Source organism: Hippoglossus hippoglossus, chromosome 19 (genome assembly GCF_009819705.1).
Source record: "Hippoglossus hippoglossus isolate fHipHip1 chromosome 19, fHipHip1.pri, whole genome shotgun sequence".
Lineage (NCBI taxonomy): Eukaryota > Metazoa > Chordata > Actinopteri > Pleuronectiformes > Pleuronectidae > Hippoglossus > Hippoglossus hippoglossus.
The window spans coordinates 18857790-18882274 of NC_047169.1; the positions used below are offsets into that span (position 1 = coordinate 18857790).

A 24485-nucleotide genomic window follows, 5' to 3' on the forward strand; every position below is an offset into this window, starting at 1 on the left:
CCATCGCAGCTCTTCTATTGGGTTGTACAAATGAGATTTTGGTGAAAGGACAACAGGAATCACTGGTTGATATTACCAAAACATGGTGTAATTGTAAGAAAGATTCTAAGTGCATTTGTCTTTCTTCCTCCCGGCTCTAGGTCACGCAGGTCACGTTGGGGAGGTGTGTGCTGTGATCCCGAACTTAGACAAGTCCCTGGAGGAGATCATGGAGTTGGCAGAGTCTGGCATGAGATACACTCAGATGCCCCATGTCATGGAGGTAGGAAATAAAGAGAAATACAAAAAATATGAAAATGCATATAACAGAATTACAGAACTGGGTTCGACCATAGACCTAACTTCCTCAGGGTGCTCATCCATGTGACGTATTTGATTGTAGGTGCTTGTTCATTGTGGGCCTTGTTGTGTTTCTCTATAATCTTTAAGGTCTCAACCTTTTTATGTAAAGTTACTTGAGATAATGCATTTTATGATTTGGCGCGATACAAATACATTTTAATTGAATTGAATTGTTGACTGAACCCAAATAGCACTAATATAATGTTTGTATGTGTGTGGTTCGCTGTCAAACTGTCGATGAGACAAGCCTCAAATCCCCGTGTCAGGACGGGGAAGGGGCCTCAAACCTTTAACCCCATGTTTTCTTCCTTTTTCTGCAGGTGGTGTTGCCCATGTTGTGCAGCTACATGTCTCACTGGTGGGAACATGGACCGGAGAGCCACTCGGACAAAGCCAACAGCTGCTGCACCTCCGTGACCTCGGACCACATGAACACTCTGCTGGGAAACATTCTCAAGATCATCTACAATAACCTGGGAATAGATGAGGGGGCCTGGATGAAGAGACTGGCCGGTAAACATGACCACTCAGTGTGTGTGTGTGTGTGACAGACAAACAGACATATGCTGTGTCCTTGTTCTTCTTTCCACACATCACTTCACAAAATGATGTTGACTGCACTTAAAATAATCAAGGGGCCCGCTTAGTTTTCTTAAATTACTTTCCATGCAGTGTTGTTCACCTCATTGCATCTAAGCCTGCACTGAAACGAGCTTAATCCCGTCTCTTGAAATATTTAAAATGTTCTGCTTTTTTCTGGCACATTGCTGAACCTGTATATTGAACAGTATCTTGATGACAGCACACTCAGCTGGCGTTTTACTAGGAACATATTACTAAAACTAAAAGAGTCCTGCATTATATCCTCCTCAATGATTATTATAAAGTTCTGATTTTATTCAAACTGTTTTCAGAGGTGCTGATTCTACGTGATAATTGTATATTAATGAGTGTAGGCGAAATAACATTTACAGTTTTACAGCAGCACAAGCTGCTTCAGATCAACACCTCTGAAATTGAACACAAACTGAACAACAGGATTGTTGGATTAGATAACAAACTGCAAACTGAGTCTATACAAACACACACACACACACACACACACACACACACACACACACACACACACACACACACACACACACACACACACAATTTCCTGGAGGCTTACTCCAACCTTAACCATAATAACTACTTGCTGAATCCTAATTTACCCTAACCTTAACCTAAATCTAACTTTATCCTTAACCTAACCTTAAAACATGTCCTTACCTTAGAATTTAATGAATAACGTAATGGGGACATGTTTTTGTCCCCAAGTCCCCATAATGTGACTGTGTTAACAAATTTAGGTCCCAACAAAATCAGTAATACATGGACCACACACACACATACAAACACAAACACACGTCTTTTGTATGTTTAACTCTCGTACCTCATCTCTGTCCCTGCCCCCTAAGTTTTCTCTCAGCCGATCATCAGTAAAGCCAAAGCTCAGCTGCTCAAGACCCATTTCCTGCCTCTGATGGAGAAACTCAAAAAGGTGAGTCTTGTCATTTTATAATGAGTTGTAGACTCCTTTCTCAGTGTTACAACACAGGAAAATAAAATACTGTCTGGTTACAAACTGCAACAGGTTAAATGACTTGACAGCAAGAATACAAATCTGACTCGGTGTGCAGGTGATGGATCTGGACTGAAAACTGGACAAATCTAACACTTTGTACTGACAACTCAATTTTGAAATGTCTCATTTATATTCCTGCAGCTTCAGGTGTAATTATCTGATATTGAACTGCTGTTTAACATTAATGTTCATTCACCTGCCAATGTAACACAAAGACCAGACACTACAAAAGTAACACGACACAACAAGAAGTGTGGCTTACATCAGCTTTTAGAATAACAGCATTTACAGTAATTGAAAATGTGATTGTTATATCACTGCTAGGGTCCATCCATTCAGTGGAGGCCCATTAACAGATGTCAATCCTGTGCTGTATATGCAGAAAGCAGCAGTCGTGTTGATGGATGAGGAACACAGCAAAGCAGAGGGGAGGGGTGAGATGTCAGAGACGGAGCTCCTCATCATGGACCAGTTCACCATACTGGTCAGAGACCTGTACGCCTTCTACCCGCTCCTCATCCGATTTGTTGACTACAACAGGTACACTGCTCCGAATGACGACTTCCTGTACTGTCCTGTTTTTTGTTTCAAACAACCAACATGACTTGCGTTAGATTTAGATGCGATACATGACAGTTATGTGATGCAGCTTATATGCATGTCCCGCTGATACTCTGTTCAGTATTCACTTCAGTACAATACAGAACACAGAAGTGCCATGATTCACTGACTCCCTTTATTCACTGACAGGGCCAGATGGCTGAAAGAGTCCAACCCAGAGGCAGAGGAGCTGTTCCGCATGGTGGCCGAGGTTTTCATCTTCTGGGCCAAGTCTCATGTAAGAAAATCAAATCAATCAAATTGTATTTGAATAGCCCATATTCACAAATCACAATTTGTCTCATACAGCTGAACAAGATTTGACATTCTCTGTCCTTAACCCTCAGCAAGAGTTTAAAAACAACTACACAACAAAAACAAGGGAGAAAAAGTGTAGAAACCTCAGAGTCGTGTGTGAGGACGGACAGAAGTGCAATGGATGTTGCATGAGACATAGCACATCAACAAAATGTAGTATTTTTTTTTTATGTAGTATTAAAAGTATTTATACAAAAGAAAATGTGAAATGAGATGAAGGAACCAGTAATGATGGGGGTATTGGAAATAATGGCACATGTGAGTAGGCATATTGTCTGTCAGAGCAATCTGCCATCACAGTCACGATGTACAATCACAATCCACCATCAAGATCACTGTTAAGACATAAGCTCTGATGGTGGGACTGACTGAGTGCATAAAGAGAACACCGCTTACATTCATGTTCTTAGAACTCCACGGACTAATGATTTTGATCGTTAGTACCTGATTGAATTACTCCATCACCCTGATCACACTTCATGGAGCTTTCAGCAGCCTTGAGCCCTACGTGTTTGTTAACTGGTCCCCAGAGTGCAGTCCTCTCAGTTTTTATAGTCTTTCTGAACCAGTTTGTAACCCAAACCCCGGGAGAAATCAAATGTGCTTATACTTGATCCGAATGGCCTCATTTTTCTGCAGAACTTCAAGAGAGAGGAGCAGAACTTTGTGGTCCAGAATGAAATCAACAACATGTCCTTCCTGATCACTGACACCAAGTGTAAGATGTCAAAGGTAAGGGCACATGGAGGGTGGTGAATATGTGTGTGTTTGTGTCAACATAGGATTTATCAGAATCAGGTTGTATTGCCAAGCAGGTTTACACATACAAGGAATTTGCTGTGGTGTATTTGTGCAATAAAAATTTTGAAAATATAAAAAATGTTAAAATGGGTAACAAAATTGAATATAAAAAAAAATACTTTAAGCACCAGGGGAGGGATTGTGCAATATGTTGTAAGTAAACACTAGAGACTGGATTGTGCAAAGTACAGATAGTCTGTTGTGTCAAAGTGTCACAGTCACAGGCAGGGACATCAGTGCAGTCCAGTGATAGGGACCCAGGCCTTGTTGATGAGGCCAGCAGCAGTTGGGGGAAAAAAACTCTTTTTGTGGCCTGATGGCCTACAGCCTCCTGCCAGAGGGAAGTAGCTCTAAGAGTCCATGTCCAGGGAGGGGGGGGTCAGCCACAATGTTACCTGCACGCATCAGAGTCCTGGAGTCGTACAGGTCCTGGAGAGAGGGCAGGTTGCAGACCATCACCTTCTCGGCGGAGCGAATGATGTGCTGCAGTCTGGCCCGGTCTTTGGCAGTATTCATGTTTGTTAATCTTGTATTGAAATTATGTCACTGCCTGAGCAAACATCAAAATGATGCCGCAGGAACATTTATACACATTACAATCAATAACCAACAGTGACCTCACTTTTTGTGTCATGTGAATGAAAAACCTGGCTGTGTTCATCGCTTGTCTTGTGATGGTGGAATCTCCACAGGGAATAGTTTCAGACCAGGAGAGGAAGAAGATGAAGAGGAAGGGAGATCGATACTCGATGCAGACGAGTCTGATCGTTGCTACTCTGAAGCGTCTGCTGCCTGTTGGGCTCAACATCTGTGCCCCCGGAGAACAAGAGCTCATCACACTGGCTAAGAACCGCTTCACCCAGGTGTCAAATATAATATTTATATTGTAAACTTTGATGTCTGCTTTAATATGTGGCAGAGACATTCCTTCTGTATAACAAGAGGCTAACACGTTCAAATTCAAGTTACAGGTCTGGTATTTGAATGATCTGTGTGAACAGGAACACCTCAGCTGACTGACTGACTTTTTAACTTTTGTTGCTCATATAGCAAACAATTCATCACCACAAAAATGAAGTTTGATAGTCTTTGATAGTTCAGACTTTCCGATCAATTGCAGGAAGTTGAAACAGTAGCCTTACTGGTTTCTTCAGGTGTCACTAGAAATATAAATGATCATTCATGACCTGTAATCTAAAGGGTTAACTTCTCAATACTACTTTGCCATTTTATGCCTTTATTAGATAGAGATAGTGGACAGCAGTGATGGAAAGACAGATGCAACAAAGGCCGACAGGGAGACACTGTGGTTCTTAACCCCAAAGCCAAGTGGTTAGCCCCATCTGCAGGTTTATCTTGATCTCCTCGTAAACTGTACGTTTGCTCTGTCAACAGAAAGATACAGAGGATGAAGTCAGAGAGATCATCAGGAACAATCTCCATCTACAAGGAAAGGTAAGAACACAGTCAAGTACCTTGTCTGGGAATGTAACAAGATCAAGGTAAGGTAAGTATATGTGGTAAAAAAGACTTTATATTTACATTGTAGTAAAGATACATTTGAAAGCGGTTGTTCTGAATAATGATGAGTTTACTCTTGTGTTTTTGTAAAGGACAGTTTGAGTCTTTGTCTCACAATCTATAGAAAAGCCACATATATATTTAGATGTGTTTATTTTTTGATTGTGACTGTATGTGTTTGTCTTGTACAGCTGGAGGACCCAGCGATCCGATGGCAGATGGCTCTGTACAGGGACCTCCCTAATCACTATGAGGACACGTCCGACCCCGAGAAGACCGTGGAGAGAGTCCTGGACATCGCTCATGTCCTCTTCCACCTAGATCAGGTGAGTGTCTCATATTTGTATTGATGTGATGTGTATTTGTGATCCTCCCGGACAAGAACTGCTCCTCCAGGAAAAGCTGCCCTGCACATCGTTTGAAGCCAGTGTAGTCGATATGGTCTTGAGACAGTGACCCCACTACCCACTGAGTTTAGTGTGTGTGTTTAGGTGGAGCACCCTCAGCGCAGTAAGAAGGCAGTGTGGCACAAACTGCTGTCCAAACAGAGGAAGAGAGCAGTGGTCGCTTGCTTCAGGATGGCACCGCTCTATAACCTGCCCAGGTAGCTTATACAGGCGCACACACATTACCACACTCATACCGTGCATTGTGATTTAGATCTGCACATCTGTTATATCTTTTAAAAACAGTTAAAATATGATTATGAAGTGATTTCTTCTTCCTGTTTCTCCCCAAACTAGGCACCGGGCTGTGAACTTGTTCCTGCAGGGCTATGAGAAGTCCTGGATCGAGGCAGAGGAACACTACTTTGAAGATAAACTCATCGAGGACCTCGCTGTTAGTTCATTTCAATATGTTGTTCGCCCCTGGTCAGAATTTTGTTACTTTTTTCCAGTGTGTACCGCTGAGTCTCCTCTGATTGTGAATGTGTGCTCATGTCAGAAACCAGGTGAACAAGAGCACTCTGAAGAGGAGGAAGGGGTGAAGCACATTGATCCTCTGCATCAACTCATTCAGCTGTTCAGCAGAACAGCCCTCACAGAGAAGTGGTGGGTTCTCACATGTTACACCGACACAATCCTCAGTTATAGGATCAGTTTTGATAAAATCATAGTAAGAAGATTGTAAACTACAGATTACAAAATAGCATCCTTTATACTTACCAATACCTATATTGACCAGAGCAAATCATCTCGATTGTAAACATAATGAACACATTGACTGCTTAATAGAAAGATTATGTATAGTTATGATAATAATGGATATTAACAAATATGTGGAACAGTGAGCCTCAGATTATAGTTCTGTCGACAAACAACTGCCCGTTTACACATGTAATTTACTCTACTTTAACTTTATTTATTTATATAGCACCTTTAAAAATAGGTCTACAAAGTGCTTTGACAGACAAAGCAAACACAGGATACTCGGGGTAATATCAAAAAGGAATTTACACTAATCAAACTATTTATTGATCATCACAACAAGAAGACGGCATCACCTAAAAGCAGCCAATACAAATAAAAAGAATAAAAGCAATAAAACTTAAAAAGTTATTGGACAACATCACATGAAGGCAAGTCTGTAAACTGGGTTTTAAGAAGTTATTTAAAAGAAGTCACATTATGTCCGAGCCTTATCTCCTCAGGCCGGTCGTTTTAAAGCTGATTGGCCCTGATGGCAAAATGTACGGTCACATGTAGGAAGAAGGGTAGTCATCTATCTGCTGTTTTATCTGCGCCTGGATCAGACTCACTGTTCAGCTCCGTTCACCATTCATCAGCACGTTTGAATCCAAACAATGAGCTACCTGTGGCTGAAAGTTGGTTTCCTTGTTATCAGCAGCACACAAGAGAAAGCTCCACAGTGACCATTTAAACAAATGCTAGAATTATAAGCTTCATATTCAGCCATTAGTGGGGTTTGTGAAATTCTGCTAATTGGTGTGTGTGTGTGTGTTTCCTGCTGCAGTAAACTGGATGAGGATATTCTTTACATGGCCTACGCTGACATCATGGCTAAGGTACCAGACTAACAAAGCTGTTGTAACTCATTATGCCAGAAACTGTAACTTATTTTAATGAGCAGATGCTAATGACTGTGATAATAGTGACAAAGCCCATTTCTTTTCCATCTCTCTTCTGCCCTCAGAGTTGCCACGATGAAGAGGATGAAGATGGTGAGGAAGTGAAGAGTTTTGAGGTAGGTGTGTGTCCGTCAGTCTCCGTGGTCGTCTCCTGCTTCAACCGTTTTTGCGACAGTTTGTCAGACCTGAAAAGTGATTTTTTTGTATGAATAGGAGAAGGAGATGGAGAAGCAGAAGCTGTTGTATCAGCAGGCTCGTCTACATGACCGAGGAGCTGCTGAGATGGTGCTGCAAACCATCAGTGCAAGCAAAGGTCGGTTCAACTCCTCAGTGATTCTTCTCAGATAGTTTTGGCCACAGTGACAATTTTTTACAAAACAACAAAAATCTGTTGCACCATTTAGAAAGTTTGAAAATGACTCTGTAGACAGCAGTGAATGGGAGTTCATATGGATCTGATGGTACTACACCTGCAACAGGGACTATGTTTACACGATCAGACTCAGAATAAGCAATGTTCGAATTAAGTGTGGAGTATTCTGACCATGTACACGTCTTAATCACATAATAACATAAGCAACTCATGTAAATGTCATAACCAAAATAAGGTAAATAGTCGGAATATCATTCTCCATTTAAACATATTTACTGAAACGCTACAACCATGAACAACTGCATGTCTGAGTTACTTTGGGTGAGAATGATGACATGAGAAGTGTTTGGATTGTTTACTTCTCCTGTGACCTGTGAAGGTCGAGGAATACAGGGAGGAAACTGTCTCCAGATAATCATTCTCATCACTAAAACACTCTTTCCACTGGTCAAAAAACCCACTAACTCCCACTTACATCTGGCTTTTGTCTGCGATAGGAATTGATTCATACAGAGTCAAATGACTCCTGGGTGAATGCGCTCATTTCTTCTTTTTTATTTTGACAGTCAAGATGATGATGCTGCACTTTTTCTGCATTACGTTAAGTTGCAGACGTTATGACCCATATTGATCATATTGGCGTAAATAACTATGAACGTTTGTGTTGTTATTGTTCTTTAGCATCTTGGAAACAACTTGCTACAGCGATTTTGTTTTCTTCATGTTGTGCAAAATGCAACACTGGGAAAACAGTGAGGCGAGAGAGCTTCTCAGTTTTCGTCACATTAGTGACGTCGCACATTATACACCGGGTGGAAGGCGACTCATCTAATCGATGCTAATTTTGGTATAAAACTGGCAGAATCACACCAGTTTACCTGTAGATGGGGGGTATGATAATTTGGTGGAAACAACTCAAGAGAAATATATATTTTTTAATTGACTCAACTACTTTTAGCTCTACAGATAATTGGAGACATTCAACAAGTCTTAGTTGGTCATACTGTACCTATTCACAGCTCTTTTGTCCCTCTTGTTCCTCTGCACCAGGTGAGATGGGTCTCATGGTGGCCTCTACTCTGAAGCTGGGCATAGCGATTCTCAACGGAGGAAACTCTACAGTGCAGCAGGTATTAGAGTGTTCGCTCACCTCGGTTTCTGTTGCAAAAACCTTCATTGCTAAGTGTTTACTTTGTATATGGATGTAAGTATTTCCCTGTGCATTTTGTCTGTATAAATCTAGATTCTGACAATGTCTTAACACATACAAGATACAAAACAAAAGGAACTTGCATGGATTATATTTAGTCTAATCCAGTATGTGAAATGTGCGTGTTTGTTGATTGTGTCCATGTAAAAGTGTAAAATATAACTCGGCTCTCATTTTGTCTCTCGGACAGAAAATGTTGGATTACCTGAAAGATAAGAAGGATGTGGGCTTTTTTCAGAGTCTGGCTGGTCTCATGCAGTCGTGCAGGTAACTCCACACACTCCAAACAAATATATTTACCATGTATTCATACCACAGCTGGCTTCTTTTAACTGGCTCACTCATAGTCAAGCAACAGAGACACTTCACTGAAACTATGTCTTGTCATCTGGTGATGCTCCACATAACTTCAGAACACACACTCACATCAATCTGTGAGAGAGTTGGAGGGAGGGTGTGGAGGGAGGACCAATAATGTGTCATGTGAGACTGACAGATGCAGGCAGCAGCTCAGCAACACAGTCACAGCAGCAAGGGTGCAGGTGACTAAAACACCTGGCACCCAGTTTCATCCAAACTCTGAAGAATGACTCCTCAAGAAATCATGGGACAAAGACATTTTTGTATGACTGCGGTGACTTTCTTGAGAATCATCACATTTTTAAGTTGTCTGTGAGCATACTTTAGATGTTGCCTCTCCCAACACATAGGACATAAGTCCTTCAGAAGCTTCACCCCCCCACATTCATGTAAGTGCATTGCCACGGTGAACCAGTGATCTCAACAAGCTGGAATTTGCCACCATCAGCATTATCTGTAGATAAAATACAGCTTCTGTATTTACACAAACTACACGTTCAACGAGCAGAATCAGCAGCGACAGTGAGAATGTGTCTGCCCTACAGAAGAAGGAGACCATCAGACACTGGTTTACCATTACCACTCTACCACCAGTATTATGTGACTGGCTGCTGCCCTTTGAAACACCTCAGTGGTTTTTGCCTTTTCGTTATTTCTCTATCTTCTGTGGGTTAGCTGTTTTTCAGCACACACAGACAATATTCAGCCCGAGGACCGTGAGGAGATATTGGCAGAATTTGACAAAAAGTCTACATTGTCTGGTAGCTAGCTTCCACAGACACAGACACCAGCCTGCTGGCAGTACATTGCTAAATGAACACAAACAGACACCATCAGATCCTTAATGGGACAGATACTGTTCTGAGAACAGATAAAAGGAGAGATACTTCCAATTAAGTGTTGTCTGATTGTTTTTTAGCCATAACAGGTCAAGCACTGATTGCCATCTTTGCCCTGCCATAGATGAAGGTGCTCAGCTCTTTTAAAGGGAGCACAAAATATGTGATTTTCAGTGTTCACTCCTCTGTGTTTCAGTGTTCTTGATCTAAATGCGTTTGAGAGGCAGAACAAAGCAGAAGGACTGGGGATGGTGACAGAGGAGGGCTCAGGTAAGCTTCATTACTTTTACACTGTAGATTTGTTTCACTCCAACAGAAGGAATCTTTGAAACATTTGTTTTTCTGAGTTGGAGTGTTGTTGCTCTGAAACATCACTAAACAAGAAGAAGGCCAGGCCAGCTTTGCTACAACAGATGCAGGTATATTTCTTATATGTCTATAATTGACATCAGGAAGGTGCATTTAAACTTTTGTATAAAAATCCAAAGGCCACTGGTGCTGGGACCATTGGTTTCACAGTGAAACACTGAGGGGTAGATTGTAAGGAATTCATGGTATCCCAAGAAAAGATCGGGAGTGTTCTTCAGGACGGACAATCCTGTAGAAAGGGACCATTGTAGAAGAAATACTCTGTGGTTCTTATTCTTAATACATGAAGGTTGTCATCATTCTTTATTTTGCTTTGTCCCGTTTACCCTGTCATCCCTTTGGTTCAGCCTTTTGTTCATTTGAATCAGGTGCCAATGGAGAACTACCTTTTGTTTATCAATATTATCAAGTATGATTCCTGCTGTGCAAGTGTATGTGCTCATGATTTGCCTGTTACATCTTCTGTGTGTATGAATTTGTAACAAGTGTTCACAGTCATGTTTTAGATTCAGTGACCTGCATGCAGACAACCTGCCACATTACCACTACATTAATTTACAGTTGTAAGTAGATTTTAAGATGCATCAATGAGAGGACAGTTGGTGCCACAGACTGTTTTTTAAAGATGGACGACATGTCTCCACGTCCTCTCATTGTGCAAAACTGAAGCCAAAATATCCCAGAGATACGAATGCTGCCTTCTTGTGCTGGTGACCTCATATGGAGCCTGAGTGGTAAAAGTGTGGAGCCACAGTCACTACTGTGCAGACTCAACCAATCACGAGTCAGTCCCAGCTGTCAATCATGACGGGTCAGTCCGTTTTTTTAGGAATCAAAAACTGATTCAAACCAAACTCATCAGAAACAATAGAACATACATCAGTGTGATAAGAGCTGCTTAAAATGACAGAAACTATCCATGTCCTTAAATTGGTTCCTGTCCCTTCCTTTAACATGGAGGGGCAGGGTGTATCTATACTGCAGCCAGCCACAAGGGGGCGATCCAGAGGTTTTGGCGTCACATTAAGAAGCTGTTGTATTGTCTATCTTTATAAACAGCTTATTGTTGGTACTCAAATTGTTATCATGTTATAATGGGTGCAGCAGTTTGTTTTCAGTAATTTCTGGTTTATAAAAAGTTATTCTGGCGCAGTATATGACCTTCTCTCGTACTTCAATGTCATTTACACATTTATATAAACACATATGTAGCTGGGCAGAGGTGGGTGTGGAGTTAGGTCATCAGTCAAGCTCACAGTGAATCGTTGGGAGTAGAAAGTTATACCAGAAGCATGTGGTTCTCCTTCAAAAGACTCAAAGTTAGTTTCCTCTAACCATGAGGATGATCTTTTCCAAACCGTAACCACAACAACTGTCTCTTCTTAACTTGAACCAACACGTTTGATTGAAGTTAGCAGCTTGACTGCTGAGGTGAAACATCCCCAAACACTCATGGGATCATTCATGTTTCAGTCACATAAGCTGTTTTGGAAAGACTTTTTTCATTGTGTGGATATGAGGATTAAGTAGAATACTCAATTAGTTATTATTTTACCCTAATGATTGAACTATCACATAAGGTTTGAACCTAGATACTTATTAAGATTCATAGATAACCATGTAAAAGTGAATTTCTTAGAAAAATGTGATAATGTGTCCATAAACTGGTTATGGAGACGTCACATCAGAAATGTCACTGCTTTCATGAATGTTGTCAACAGTACTGACACTACTACATTAATGTTACTTTTTTTCTTTTTTTATAGACTATAGGTAACTGGTAATGTTTAAATGCATATGACTAGGGTTGAGTATTGTTTTGGTTTTTGCCAATACTGGTTTCAAATCTGAACTTTTAGAACCGTTGCATTAAGGGAGCCAGAAACAATTATTATTTTCGTTAAAAATGCACAAAACAACGGTCGACGATAACAGCAGGTTTTTTATTTCAAATTGGAAGCAGAATTTTTACATTTTAACTGTTAACAGGTTATAGTGAATTTTACTTAAATATCCAAATATAAATCTCATTATAAATATAACCTAACCCAACTACATTAATTTAACACAAATGAACTGTTTCAGTGCTTAATACAGCAAAATACTCTCAGCTCCAAACATGGTGCATCCTCTGCTTTCAAATATATGTGTGCGTCGCCAAGTTCTTTCATTAAGTTTGTCGTGTTCCTACCTTCACACTGAATAACTAACAATTCTTCATAAACCAGTAATTACTAAAGCTCACAGTGGGTTATTACTCATGGCTGTACCCATTATAGAGATAACTCAACCAGTCATCAACAGCTGTTCTTTTTTATACCTCCCTCATTATAAATAACTTTTAAAAGCCCCATTAACAAAACAGGTTCCACGTTTGATGCACATCCACAATCAAAAGAAGAAATTTACACAAAAAGTTTCCAGGCACTTCTTTACCCTCGACCTTTACCCAGCTCGACACGTTTTCTGTTATATGGTCTTTTTTTTTCCATGTTGACCAAACAGCTAAATCCGGAAGTCTCTTTTCCCTATATGTAATCGTTTTCTTTGTTCCTTACTTTCTTTCTCTCTTTCTTTCTTACTTTCTTCCTTCTTTTCTTCCTTTCTTCCTTTCCTCCCCCTGTTTTCCTTTCTCATTTTGGTTTACTGCACTTTCCTCCCTTCCTCAGTCATCACTCATGAGCGTGGTAATTATGCCTTCTGCCATCTTCTTGTGTGTTGGTTGGTCTCTCTCTCTCTTGCTCTTCCACTACGGCTGGTTAGTTGTTGTGTCAGTTCTGTCCAGGTCCTGAGTGTAGACCTTCAAGCCTCGTCTTACCAGCACTGTGCTTGTAGCTACTTTTCTGCCCTCACCATTCTAATCCGTTTTTTTCTTTTTTCTTTCCTTCTTTGGTTGGTTTCTTTTTGAGTGGAGACCAATTACAAGTCACTCCCTGGCTGGATTTGTAGTTGGTCTTTTAACAATGTTTAAAGTCTTAGCCCATTTCTGAGTTTTGGTATAAAATGTCTCATGCCATTCTTTGTCACAGTAGTAAAGTGATGATGATATTATGATGACTTTTTCTGGAACACACCACAGACCAGGCAGAAGTAGAAGTGTAGCTGTGAGCTGTTTACAGAACTATGCCTCCCTCTCAGGATTTGCACAGTATCTGGCACATTCTAAATACTACTAATATGAGTATTTACATTCCCCCCCCCCCCCTCCCCCTCATCCTCCATCCACACCCTCTCAGTCATGTGGTCCACCTGAATTCAGGTGGTTGTTTTGTCTCAGTAATGGAAATGGTTATTGTGTTGGTTGTTTTCTGTTGTGTAGTGTACAGTCTCATCTGTGTTCTCAGCCACTACCTCTGCCTTGTTTCTGACTCACCATCTCAGGGCTGGAATGAATACAAATCCTATAACCCAAACAAAAAGTAGATCAAGCTGAAGACTGGCCTCCAGCAAGGCTGCATCGTCATCGTTTATAGAATAACAATGGATCAAATGTCAAATGATCCCCACAGCAGTGTTTTAGCAGCGTGACTGCTTTGTTTCAGTCTCTCATCGACCTGGAGCAGCAGAAGCAGCAGCTGTTTTCAGAGAAACAGCTGTAAAAAGCCAATATCCTCGAACTGCTCAGCAGCAAAAAGCAGAGAGCAGCTGGTGAACATGTGAGAAACTGATATTTGCCTCAGGGGCTGGCGTAGACCAAACACAGAGCGAAATGAGAGGGAAGGATCATCAGACAACTAATTTAACTTAACTAATTTATAATGAAAGAAAAATTGATTGATAGTATAGTCAGAAACACAGTTCAGTTTTGTTTGCATATTATCTGAGCATTTGTAGGTTTTGTAACATAAATGACCAACAATCCATTTGACAGTAAACCCTACATACTTGTGCAGGTTTGTTAATGCGTGTAAGTTAGCTAATGAGGACGGGAAGTTAAAGACCATGCTTCTTTATTAGGACCTCACACACTAAGATGACTCGCAGGAAGCAACGAGAAAACAGTTTTTGATGCTTAAAGGATTAGTTCACCGAAAATCTATTAAATTAAACTTCCATCAACACTGACATGAGTTACTAATCACATCAATTAAACTTCAATAAACACTCATGTGTTACTAATCACATCAGTTAAACTTCAATAAACACTCATGTGTTACTAATCACATCAGTTAAAGGGATAGTTCACAGAAATATGAAAATGCACTCATTATCTACTCACCACTATGCTGATGGAGGGGTGGGTGAAGTGTATGAGTCCACAAAACACTTCTGCAGTCTCAGGGGTAAACAGAGTTGAAGCCAAATCTAATACAATTGAAGTCTTCAGACGTAATAAAGCAACAGAAAAAAATAATATGCCTCCATACTGCTCGTGGTGGAATATGAATGTCTGAGCTTATGAACACTTAGATGACACAAAACATTTTTTACACCTGAGACTCCAAAAGTTTTTCTGGACTCAAACACTTCACAAATCCCTCCATCAGAATAGTGGTGAGTGGATGATGATTGAATTTTCTTTTTTCGCTGAACTGTCCCTTTAATTCAACTGATCTCACATTATAAACTAAAAGACAAAATAACACTGTAGGACATGCAGTATTTATAAATACCTACGTTTGAAGGATAATGTAGTGTTAGTGTAGTGGAGATTTATTGGAAAAGAAACTCTTAGAAAGATATTCAAACCCTGCTTTTTTCATCTGTTCCTCTTTTCTCCCTCCCTCCTCCCTGAGCTGCGTACTGTACACAGTGTACTTGTCCTTCATGACAAAACCTTATTTGAAAAACTTCTTGTCTATGAGTTTGTATTTTGGCTTCTTTTCCCCCTAGCACAGCATTTAATGTCTTGATTTGGTTTTAGTGATACATTCTGTATATCTGTCCAAAAAAGACGTTTTCTGTACTATTATGCATCACATCCTACAGACCTTCAAGTTTTTAATAATTTAAGAAACCTGTAGAGACATAACACAGATTCCCTTCTTACTTATTAATAAAGAGATAAATTGTGTATCAACAGTGTATCATTCTGCTGTTATCACGCCTGAAAGTGCCTTTACTTTAATCACTAAATTGTATTTTCAGCTTGTAAACTTTAGTCATTGAAAAGCCACAAAATATAAAAAATCACACAACAAAACCTAGAAATGCGCTGCTAATACACACTGTGTGAGCTACATTATTCAGCCAGCAAAGATCACAGCCCAGTCTTACCAGGCCCCTGTGACGTTTGCGGAAAAAGAAAAAATTATGAATTATTTTACTGCCCGAAATGGGACCAGGAAGTGCGGCACAGTCTTCATCTATTGGTGCCAAATGAAACTCTAAATTACTGCTGGAGGCCTTCCCAGCTGTCACTGGGTGAGAGGCTCGGTGCTCCCTGCACAGGTTCTGGATTGAAACTCACAAGGTTCTGGCCTTAATGCAACAGTGCTTAACACTGCACTGCTGGGTCACTGTTATCAATGCTTGTGTCATTTACTGTCTTTGTAGGAGCTGATATATATCACAATGATCATTTTCTAGTTGTTACTACAAAGTAATGTTCATTGCTCAAAGAAATGAAGGGAACACTTAGGAGCTCAATGAACAAAACATTCATTGAGAACCAAATATCGTAAGAATGGTCAATGGAAACCAAAATCATTAACCCCTTGAGGGCTGGATTCAAAATCATAACAGAATCAAAGATAAAATTTGAAATTACAGGCTGATCCAACTTGAATTTGTATCACGACAACTCATAAGGTTGTTCAGTCGTGTGTATGGCCACCACATGCCTGTATGCAATCCCAACAATGTCTAGTCCAGGCAGGCGTTGTCCTGCAACAGGAGGAACCCAGGGCCCACTGCACCAGCGTAAGGTCTGGCAATCACTCTGAGGATTTCATCCCAGCACCGAACAGCAGTCAGGGTATTTGGGCTATGACATGGAGGTCTGTGCGACCCTCCAAGGATATGCCTCCCCAGACCATCACTGACCCACTGCCAAACCGGTGATGCTGGATGATGTTACAGGCAGCACAGTTCACCAAAGCGTCTCCAGACTCTTTCACACTTGTCACATGTGCTCAGTGTGAACCTGTTCTCATCTGTGAAGAGAACAGGGTGCCAGTGGCAGACCTGCCAATTCTGGTGTTCTCTGGCGAATGCCAATCGAGCTGCACGGTCATTTTGTAGGGCTCTGGCAGTGCTTCCCATGTTCTTCCTCGCACAAAGGAGCAGATACCGGTCCTGCTGCTGGGTTGTTGCCCTTCTACGGCCGTGTCCAGCTCTCCTCATTTAATGGCCAGTCTCCTGGTATCTCCTCCATGCTCTTGAGACTACTGGGACACACAGCAAACCTTCTTGCAATGGCATGCATAGATGTGCCATCCTGCAGGAGCTGGACTGTCTGTGCAACCTGAGTGGGCCTCAGGTCCGGCCTTATGCTACCAATTGTAAGAATGTCACTAGCAAAATGCAAAATGAGAAAAATCACTGAGGAAGGATAAAGAGAGAGAAATGATCTGTGGCAACCACCTGCAAAACCGTTCCCTTTTTGGGGTTTGCCTCGCTGTTACCTCTCCAGTCCAACTGTTGTCCCTTTAAATTTGCACCAAAGCAGGTGAAATTGATTCACAATTGCTTACGCTTCCTAAATGACCAGTTTGCTGTCCCAGAAGTTTAATTGACGTGATGATTAACTGTCCCCTTCATTTTTTGAGCAGTGTATAACAACAATTAAATTCAGAATTCTTTGAGCAGATGCAGTTAGATTAGTTTTTTGGTTGACATCAGCAAAAGTGATCACACATTATGGGCCATGATGAGTGAATCTGAACATGGCACATTGTGGTGGACTGAGCTCTAGATAAGAACAGTTTGAAGATGAAAAAGTGCACTTTCTGTCTTGTTTCAGACCGACAGACTTTCCTCCTGTAGCCCTGTCCACTTTGTCGTCATATTTTATGGATGTATTCTGTCAATGTTCATGTTGTTCTTGTACTGAGTTATTGTGTAGTGTCCCATCAGCCTTCCTCTGACCTTTTTCTTTTGCATGGTTCAAAGCAGCATTTTAACACAGTCAGAGCAGCTGCCCTCAACTTCCTCCAGGTATTTGTAATCTGTGCAGAATCAAAGCAGACCCTCAAACCGATGCATCTTATTTCCAACCATGTATAAACAGCTCTGAAAAGGAAAAAAAACATGAATGGAGCCCAAATCCAGTCCTGACTATAAAATGCTGCAGTTTAAAGACCAGTGCACTTCAGTCCACCACCAAGTGCCGTGGCTGCCCACTGCTCATCCAAGTGTGTGTATTTGTGTGAGATTGTGTAAAATAAGACTGGTTTCACTGACTGACAGAACAATACTGGGGATTTGATCACATTAGCTCCATCTTTGAACAGTTCTTCACTCTCCATCTTCTTGTCTTTCTGCCTCTTTCCTGTTTGTTGTTTGCTTTTGTCTTCTCTGTTTCTGACTTTGTTTTTCATGTGTATGTGTGTGTCTCTTCATATGAACGTGTGTGTGCGTTGGTCGTGTGTTTGCACATGCTCATGTTCTTGTGTGTGCCCATGTGTGTCTGCATGTATGTCTTGCTTTGTGCACGTGTGTGTGTGTGTGTGTGTGTGTGTGTGTGTGTGTGTGCTTGTGCGTGTGTGTCTCTTCTTCTCTGGCCAGGTGAGAAGGTCATGCAGGATGATGAGTTCACCTGTGACCTTTTCCGCTTCCTGCAGCTGCTCTGTGAAGGACACAACTCAGGTGTGTGACCTTGTGTGTGTTGTTGTTAGTGACGGATCAATCTAGGAATATGGCTGAGAATCTAAAGTTTTAGGTTCATTCACGAATGATGATGTGCTGATACAACTACAGAAAATTGGCACTGCTGGTTTATCTGCGGAGATTGTGAGAAAAGTGTGATTTATCATGTGTCAAAAAACACCAATTACTCCACAATGTACTCAGAATATGACCCCTTTATATGGATATAAGCTTTTCCTATGTGGGTCTTATTCATATGTCTGAGTCAGAGCCATATGATATTTTACTACAACAGTGTTTATTCATTTGAACACATTTTTACAATCACAACATTGCCAGATTTTTGTGATATCCTGTTTCAGACTTCCAGAACTACTTAAGGACACAAACAGGGAACAACACCACTGTCAACATCATCATCTCTACTGTTGACTACCTCCTCAGAGTCCAGGTCAGTTCCTGTCGTTCACAGCTGCTGCTCCATGAAGGATGAATTGTACACAACTGAACCTAAAAAGATCAGAAATCCTACATTCTGTTCTAAAAGCTATGAAATGTTATGTTTTTCTTGATTCTTTATTTGTCACATGATGCTCCAAAGTCCCATTCTACTGCCTCTTGACTGTGTTAATAATCTTCTTCCGTTTATTATCTCATGGTGAATCTGTCTCATTCTCTTCTTCTTTTCATTTCCTCCTCTGACCCCTTCTCTATCCCCCTCTCCCCTCCTCCAGGAGTCTATCAGTGATTTCTACTGGTATTATTCTGGCAAAGATGTTATTGACGAGCAGGGCCAGAGGAATTTCTCAAAGGCAATTAATGTGGCCAAGCAGGTGTTCAATACCCTGACTGAGTACATCCAGGTCGGTATTACTACTGTCATTTTATGTAGAACCTTATAGCACCTTCTTTGTATTACCTTTAAAATGGCTTAGAGGAGACATTATATGCTTTTTCACTTTATCTTTCCTGTAGTGTGATATATATCGTTTTTTGTCAAGTCAAAAATCCCTAAGTCATGAAAGACCCCGGCAGTAGTCTGGCCGATACTTTGTGATGTCACATGACATCAGGTGTGATGTCACAGCACATTTGCATAATGCACGCCTAGCAGCTAATCTGGCGACGCCCTCTAACAAAGCCAGGCAGAGCTAGAGCGGAGGTGTCGTTTTTGACAAACGCTGGAGGCGGTTGACCAATCACAACAGAGTGGGCCAGCTGACCAATCAGAGCAGAGCAGGGCTTCATCAGGAGGGAGGGCTTAAAGAGACAGGGGCTAAAACCAAGCATTTCAGACAGAGGCTGACAAAAGGAGCTGTAGCAATGGACCGGGAAGTGATTTTCTAATTATGAACCTAAATATGAGCATAATATGTCTCCTTTAAATGATTGAAAGTGACAGGAATGTTTACAATAGGCACATTTTGACATTCCTTATGTCTGAAAGAAAAAGTTTAAATTGTGGGAAAATGAAATCTTAAAAAGCAACATTTCCCTGATGTTCTACAATATTCTGTGTACTATTCTAATATATATATATATTTAAACTCCTGCTGAGTAAAGTGTGTTAGCTGCGATTGTGACTCTTTACTTGTGATGTTGAAGGGTCCGTGCACTGGCAACCAGCAGAGTTTGGCCCATAGCCGTTTGTGGGATGCTGTGGTTGGTTTTCTCCACGTCTTCGCTCATATGCAGATGAAACTGTCTCAGGTAGGATAAAAAGAAGTGTGTGGGGGTGCTGTTCTTGTTATGGTAATGTTTAGTTTGCAGCTGACCAGGCACATTTGTTGCATGTTGTCTCCAACATTCAACTATCCGAAGACAGCAAGTGCTTAAAATACTTTTGTAGAAATTCATGACTGAAATCTTTCTAGTGAACAGCAGTAGAGATACTGGCTCTTGTGAAGTAGCAGTGTCAGGATCCTGAAGTTCTTCATCTTGCTGCCTGCGCTCCTTCCTCTGATACTGTCCTTGTTCATATGAACTGTATATAAAGATGGTAGACCAAAAAGTGAAGCCAAACAATATTTACCGCCCCCTGCTGGATGGCTGCAGTGTAGATCACAAGCCCTTATCCATGTCAGTGGATGGGATATGGTCCAAACTAAAAAGTACAGGTCATATTGAATTCTCTGAAGGATGAATGCTGTCATTTTAGGTTGTTCTTATCAAACTGATGTCCATTCTCCAGTAAGTTTGGTTTTAATTTGTTATTTGATGCTATAAAAACATGGAGAAACATCATGATTGACAGCTGAGACTGACTCGTGATTGGACAAGCATGTGTACGGACCTTGATACTGTGCAGACTTTGGATCCAAATGATGTAAAAGTGTAAGTTGGCAGCACCTTTATCTGGGATAGCTTAGCTTCATCAACGGGAGAAAGTGGAGACACGTCTTCCATCTTTATATACAGTCAATTATGTGAACAACCCATCAGCTCGGAGTATTGTTCAGCTCCTGTAACCACTAGACAACCTCTCTCATTATATCATCATTTGTGAATAAGAAGCAAAAACACTTCAAGGTCTAGATACGAAAAACATTCTCCTTGAATTTATGGTAACCGGATTTTATTGTGATCACTATTCAAAGAAAATCAGCAATCAATCAAATTGTATCTGTATAGAAAATATAAAACTACCAGAGAAATCCATTTTGGCAGAGTAGAAAACTTAGAAACCTCAGAGAGCCACATGTGAGGGATCCCTTTCCCAATGATGAGCTAGTTCTTGCTGGATGGTTAAGGTCTGAGTATCTTTTCTTCAGGACTCCAGTCAGATTGAGTTACTAAAGGAACTGATGGACTTGCAGAAAGACATGGTGGTCATGCTGCTGTCTATGCTGGAAGGTAAGTTTATGTTCATGAGCATTTAATCGTGTGTTAAACCTTATTCAGATACAAAAATGTTAAAGCACAATTTTACTGAAATGTGTTGATTTAATCGAAATAGTTAGCAGTGTTAAGTGCTAATGTTTGAATCATCAGTGTAGCGCAGTTCTTAACGTTGCTCAAGCCCCGAACTGGCTTTAGAGAAATTGCTTTGATGTGTTGAGATTGAGGAAGTAGATTTATTTATGTGAGGATTTATGCAGCTGAAGATGTCAGGGTGGTATCTGGAGATTTTCAGTTGGTAGCTTACTAGTCAAAATGTACAGTAGCAAACCTAAACTTCTGTCTAAAGCTAGCGATGAATGTGACAGCACACCGCTCGCTGAGTCAGCTGTCAGTGACTAAGACAAACTGAGCCATGTCATAAGCAAACAGGCAGGTACTTGACACAGAGATATAAATATAGTAAGAATAAGTAAATATAGTTAATACTGATAAAAGAGAGTGAACTGTTAGAAAAATGAATACAACCAAAATGGCTAAAAGAGCATTTTTAGTCAAAAGCAAGACTGAAGAGGTAGGTTTTAAGTTTATGTTTAAAAATGTCAACAATTCTGGCTGCTCTCAGATCCTCTGGTGGACTGTTCCAGTGGCTCGGAGCATGAAAACTAAAATCTGTTAAACATGTTTCTTTATTTCGTCAGGTAATGTGGTGAATGGGACTATTGGGAAGCAGATGGTGGACATGTTGGTAGAGTCCTCCAACAATGTGGAGATGATCCTCAAGTTCTTTGACATGTTCCTCAAGCTGAAAGATCTGACCTCCTCGGATGCCTTCAAGGAGTATGACCCTGACGGAAAAGGCAAGGCTCTCCAAAACATTTTCTTTCTTCACATTTGTCTCTTCATCGGAGTTTATCATTGGAATGTTAAAAGAGCCAAACAAGAGGGAACAGAGCCCAAAGTGCAGAAAGTCAAGAGAACAGAGGGACACATTTAGAAAATGACTGGGAGCAGGTAGATAAATGCTGCCCTTATTTTGAACTTGTGAGCTCATGGTTATGACATGTGTAGTCATGTACACAGGATGTTTGGCGCACAAGTGGTTAAATCATAAGAGCAGCGGCAACATGGAGGCAGTTTAGACTAATAGTATAGCAAGCTTGCAGGCGGGTAATCTAACGTAGGAAATAAAAGGTACACTGACATTGTAGACAATAACAGGTCAGGTGACGTAGGAGGTATCGGCAGGTCTGGAGGACACAACAAGAGAGCCCAGAGACAGATTGTGACAAGAGCTGACGTACAAATTCTTTTCCAGGTGTCATCTCCAAGAGGGACTTCCATAAGGCCATGGAGAGCCACAAACACTACACCCAGTCGGAGACAGAGTTCCTGCTCTCCTGCGCTGAGACTGATGAGAACGAACTCTTGGACTATGAAGAATTTGTGGAGCGCTTTCATGAGCCAGCCAAGGTAAATGGCTAAATGTTTTCAGATGTTTAAGAAGTCTAAAAAGGGTCTTAAGCTAAGTCCCAATGTAAGCCCATCAGAATGATTAGATTCTGTTATTAAAGTCTATTTTTAGAGAATTGTTTTTCAATCTCATAAGGGGTTTAATAGGAGATCCCTCTTGTTGTTGTTGTGTCTTCTTTTTCTTTCTTCTGCCTTTCCATTTGTCGGGCTGGATGAAGGAGTAATAAATAGAGTAGAACAGGTCATTTGTTGGAATTCTCACTGATCTGTTTGGCTCATCCAGATCAGTCGATGAAGACATTCATTCATAAATTTGTTTTATTGCTTTGGAGGAGCTTCAAAGTGACCCTGCTTTGTTGAGTTAGGTTAAGTTGAGATTAGTCTCGGCACAAGAAAAAGCTAAAACCACACGCTACATTTTCTGCATTTGATTTCATGCTTTATAAACTTTAAACTCATTTGAATCACATCTCAATGCTTGGAAACTGTTTTGCATTGTTTCTGAAAGCAATTTAAAGTACTAAAGTCTTATGATTGGTCCAGACGCCCTAACTTATCCGTCCTGTGATAAATTAAGTGTCTTCCTCTTTCATCACAGGATGGAGGTTGCCTGGTCTCAAATTTATGTAGTGACTTTAATTACTTTAAACTGTGATTCAAAAGGACATTGGCTTCAATGTGGCGGTTTTGCTGACCAACCTGTCGGAGCACATGCCTCATGACACCCGGCTGCAGACCTTCTTGGAGCTGGCAGAGAGCGTCCTCAACTACTTCCAGCCCTACCTGGGCCGGATCGAGATCATGGGCAGCGCCAAGCGCATCGAGCGGGTCTACTTTGAGATCAGCGAGTCCAGTCGAACACAGTGGGAGAAACCTCAGGTAAAGATTTAGAGGTTTTTGTCACTTCAGATAGACAACAGTCGATTTGTTAGGAATTGGTGACAACAGATTTCCTCGCAGCTCCGTTTTCACTTACTGACCCTGTGCCCAGGTCAAAGAATCCAAGCGTCAGTTCATCTTTGACGTGGTGAACGAGGGAGGGGAGAAGGAGAAGATGGAGCTGTTTGTGAATTTCTGCGAAGACACCATCTTTGAGATGCAGCTGGCTGCTCAGATGTCGGACACTGGTGAGCGCTCAGCGGTGAAGGAGGAGAGTGAGCGGGAGAAACCGGATGAGGAGAATCCTGAGATGGGCTTCTTCTCTGTTACCACAGTGTACATGGCTCTGTTGGCTCTGCGATACAACGTCATGCTGCTGTTAAAGGTGAGAGTCTGCGCTGTGTGTGTGTGTTTGTGTCTCATTATCTGGTCAGAGACACAACAATAAGTGCTGGGTGGATGGCTTGGGCATCCCCATGGGGACATTTTCTTTGGGCACTGTCCAGCCTGCAGTTTCACATGAAATTAAATAAAATCTCTTACATATTGTTCTATAATACTTCCATACACAAGCCACAGTTCACATATACACATACACATCTGCTGATAATGACGACATATTGCACAACCTTTTTATATTCAATATTGCCAAAGAGGTGACATATTACACATCCCTTATGGCCAGCAACATATTGTTGTTGGGGAAGATTATCTGTGGTGGGTTCAGTGCACATAGAGGTGTACCAAGGATCCACACTGTTGTTATTGGATTTCTGCCTGTTGGAGGAAACATGGTTGTTGATGTTCCATTCAAACCTTTTCCCTGTTTCCAGGTGCTGTCCATGAAGAGCCTGAAGAAGCAGATGAAGAGGATAAAGAACATGACTGTGAAGGACATGGTGACCACCCTGGTCTCCTTGTATTGGTCAGTGTTGCTGGGCCTTCTCCATGTGGCGTTCAGTGTGGCCCGAGGATTTTTCCGAATCTTCTATAACACCTTCATGGGCGGCAATCTGGTAGAAGGGGCCAAGACCATAAAGGTACGTGATCCTATGAGCAGAGTCATTAAATATACTGAATACTAAGAGAGCTGTTCC

General features: G+C 41.2%; 1 protein-coding gene across 13 annotated transcripts in view; it reads left to right on the forward strand.

Moving 5' to 3' along the window:
- The window catches only part of ryr2a (ryanodine receptor 2a (cardiac)), a 166187-nt gene that overhangs the window by 124752 nt on the left and 16950 nt on the right, over nt 1-24485 (forward strand). For 5 of the 13 annotated variants that reach the window (XM_034569590.1, XM_034569591.1, XM_034569595.1 and 2 more), the window contains 28 exons: nt 135-262; nt 663-855; nt 1803-1885; nt 2352-2509; nt 2720-2807; nt 3527-3619; nt 4381-4551; nt 5084-5143; nt 5401-5535; nt 5701-5813; nt 5953-6261; nt 7184-7235; nt 7364-7414; nt 7512-7611; nt 8722-8801; nt 9072-9148; nt 10277-10350; nt 13119-13136; nt 18118-18198; nt 18561-18649; nt 18933-19061; nt 19804-19908; nt 20970-21051; nt 21738-21896; nt 22355-22509; nt 23173-23388; nt 23501-23773; nt 24222-24428. In XM_034569590.1, coding sequence (XP_034425481.1) covers nt 135-262; nt 663-855; nt 1803-1885; nt 2352-2509; nt 2720-2807; nt 3527-3619; nt 4381-4551; nt 5084-5143; nt 5401-5535; nt 5701-5813; nt 5953-6261; nt 7184-7235; nt 7364-7414; nt 7512-7611; nt 8722-8801; nt 9072-9148; nt 10277-10350; nt 13119-13136; nt 18118-18198; nt 18561-18649; nt 18933-19061; nt 19804-19908; nt 20970-21051; nt 21738-21896; nt 22355-22509; nt 23173-23388; nt 23501-23773; nt 24222-24428 — 3479 coding nt within the window. The remainder of the gene's footprint in view (nt 1-134; nt 263-662; nt 856-1802; nt 1886-2351; nt 2510-2719; nt 2808-3526; nt 3620-4380; nt 4552-5083; nt 5144-5400; nt 5536-5700; nt 5814-5952; nt 6262-7183; nt 7236-7363; nt 7415-7511; nt 7612-8721; nt 8802-9071; nt 9149-10276; nt 10351-13118; nt 13137-18117; nt 18199-18560; nt 18650-18932; nt 19062-19803; nt 19909-20969; nt 21052-21737; nt 21897-22354; nt 22510-23172; nt 23389-23500; nt 23774-24221; nt 24429-24485) is intronic. The other 8 variants (XM_034569604.1, XM_034569601.1, XM_034569600.1 and 5 more) reach the window with 3 other exon arrangements.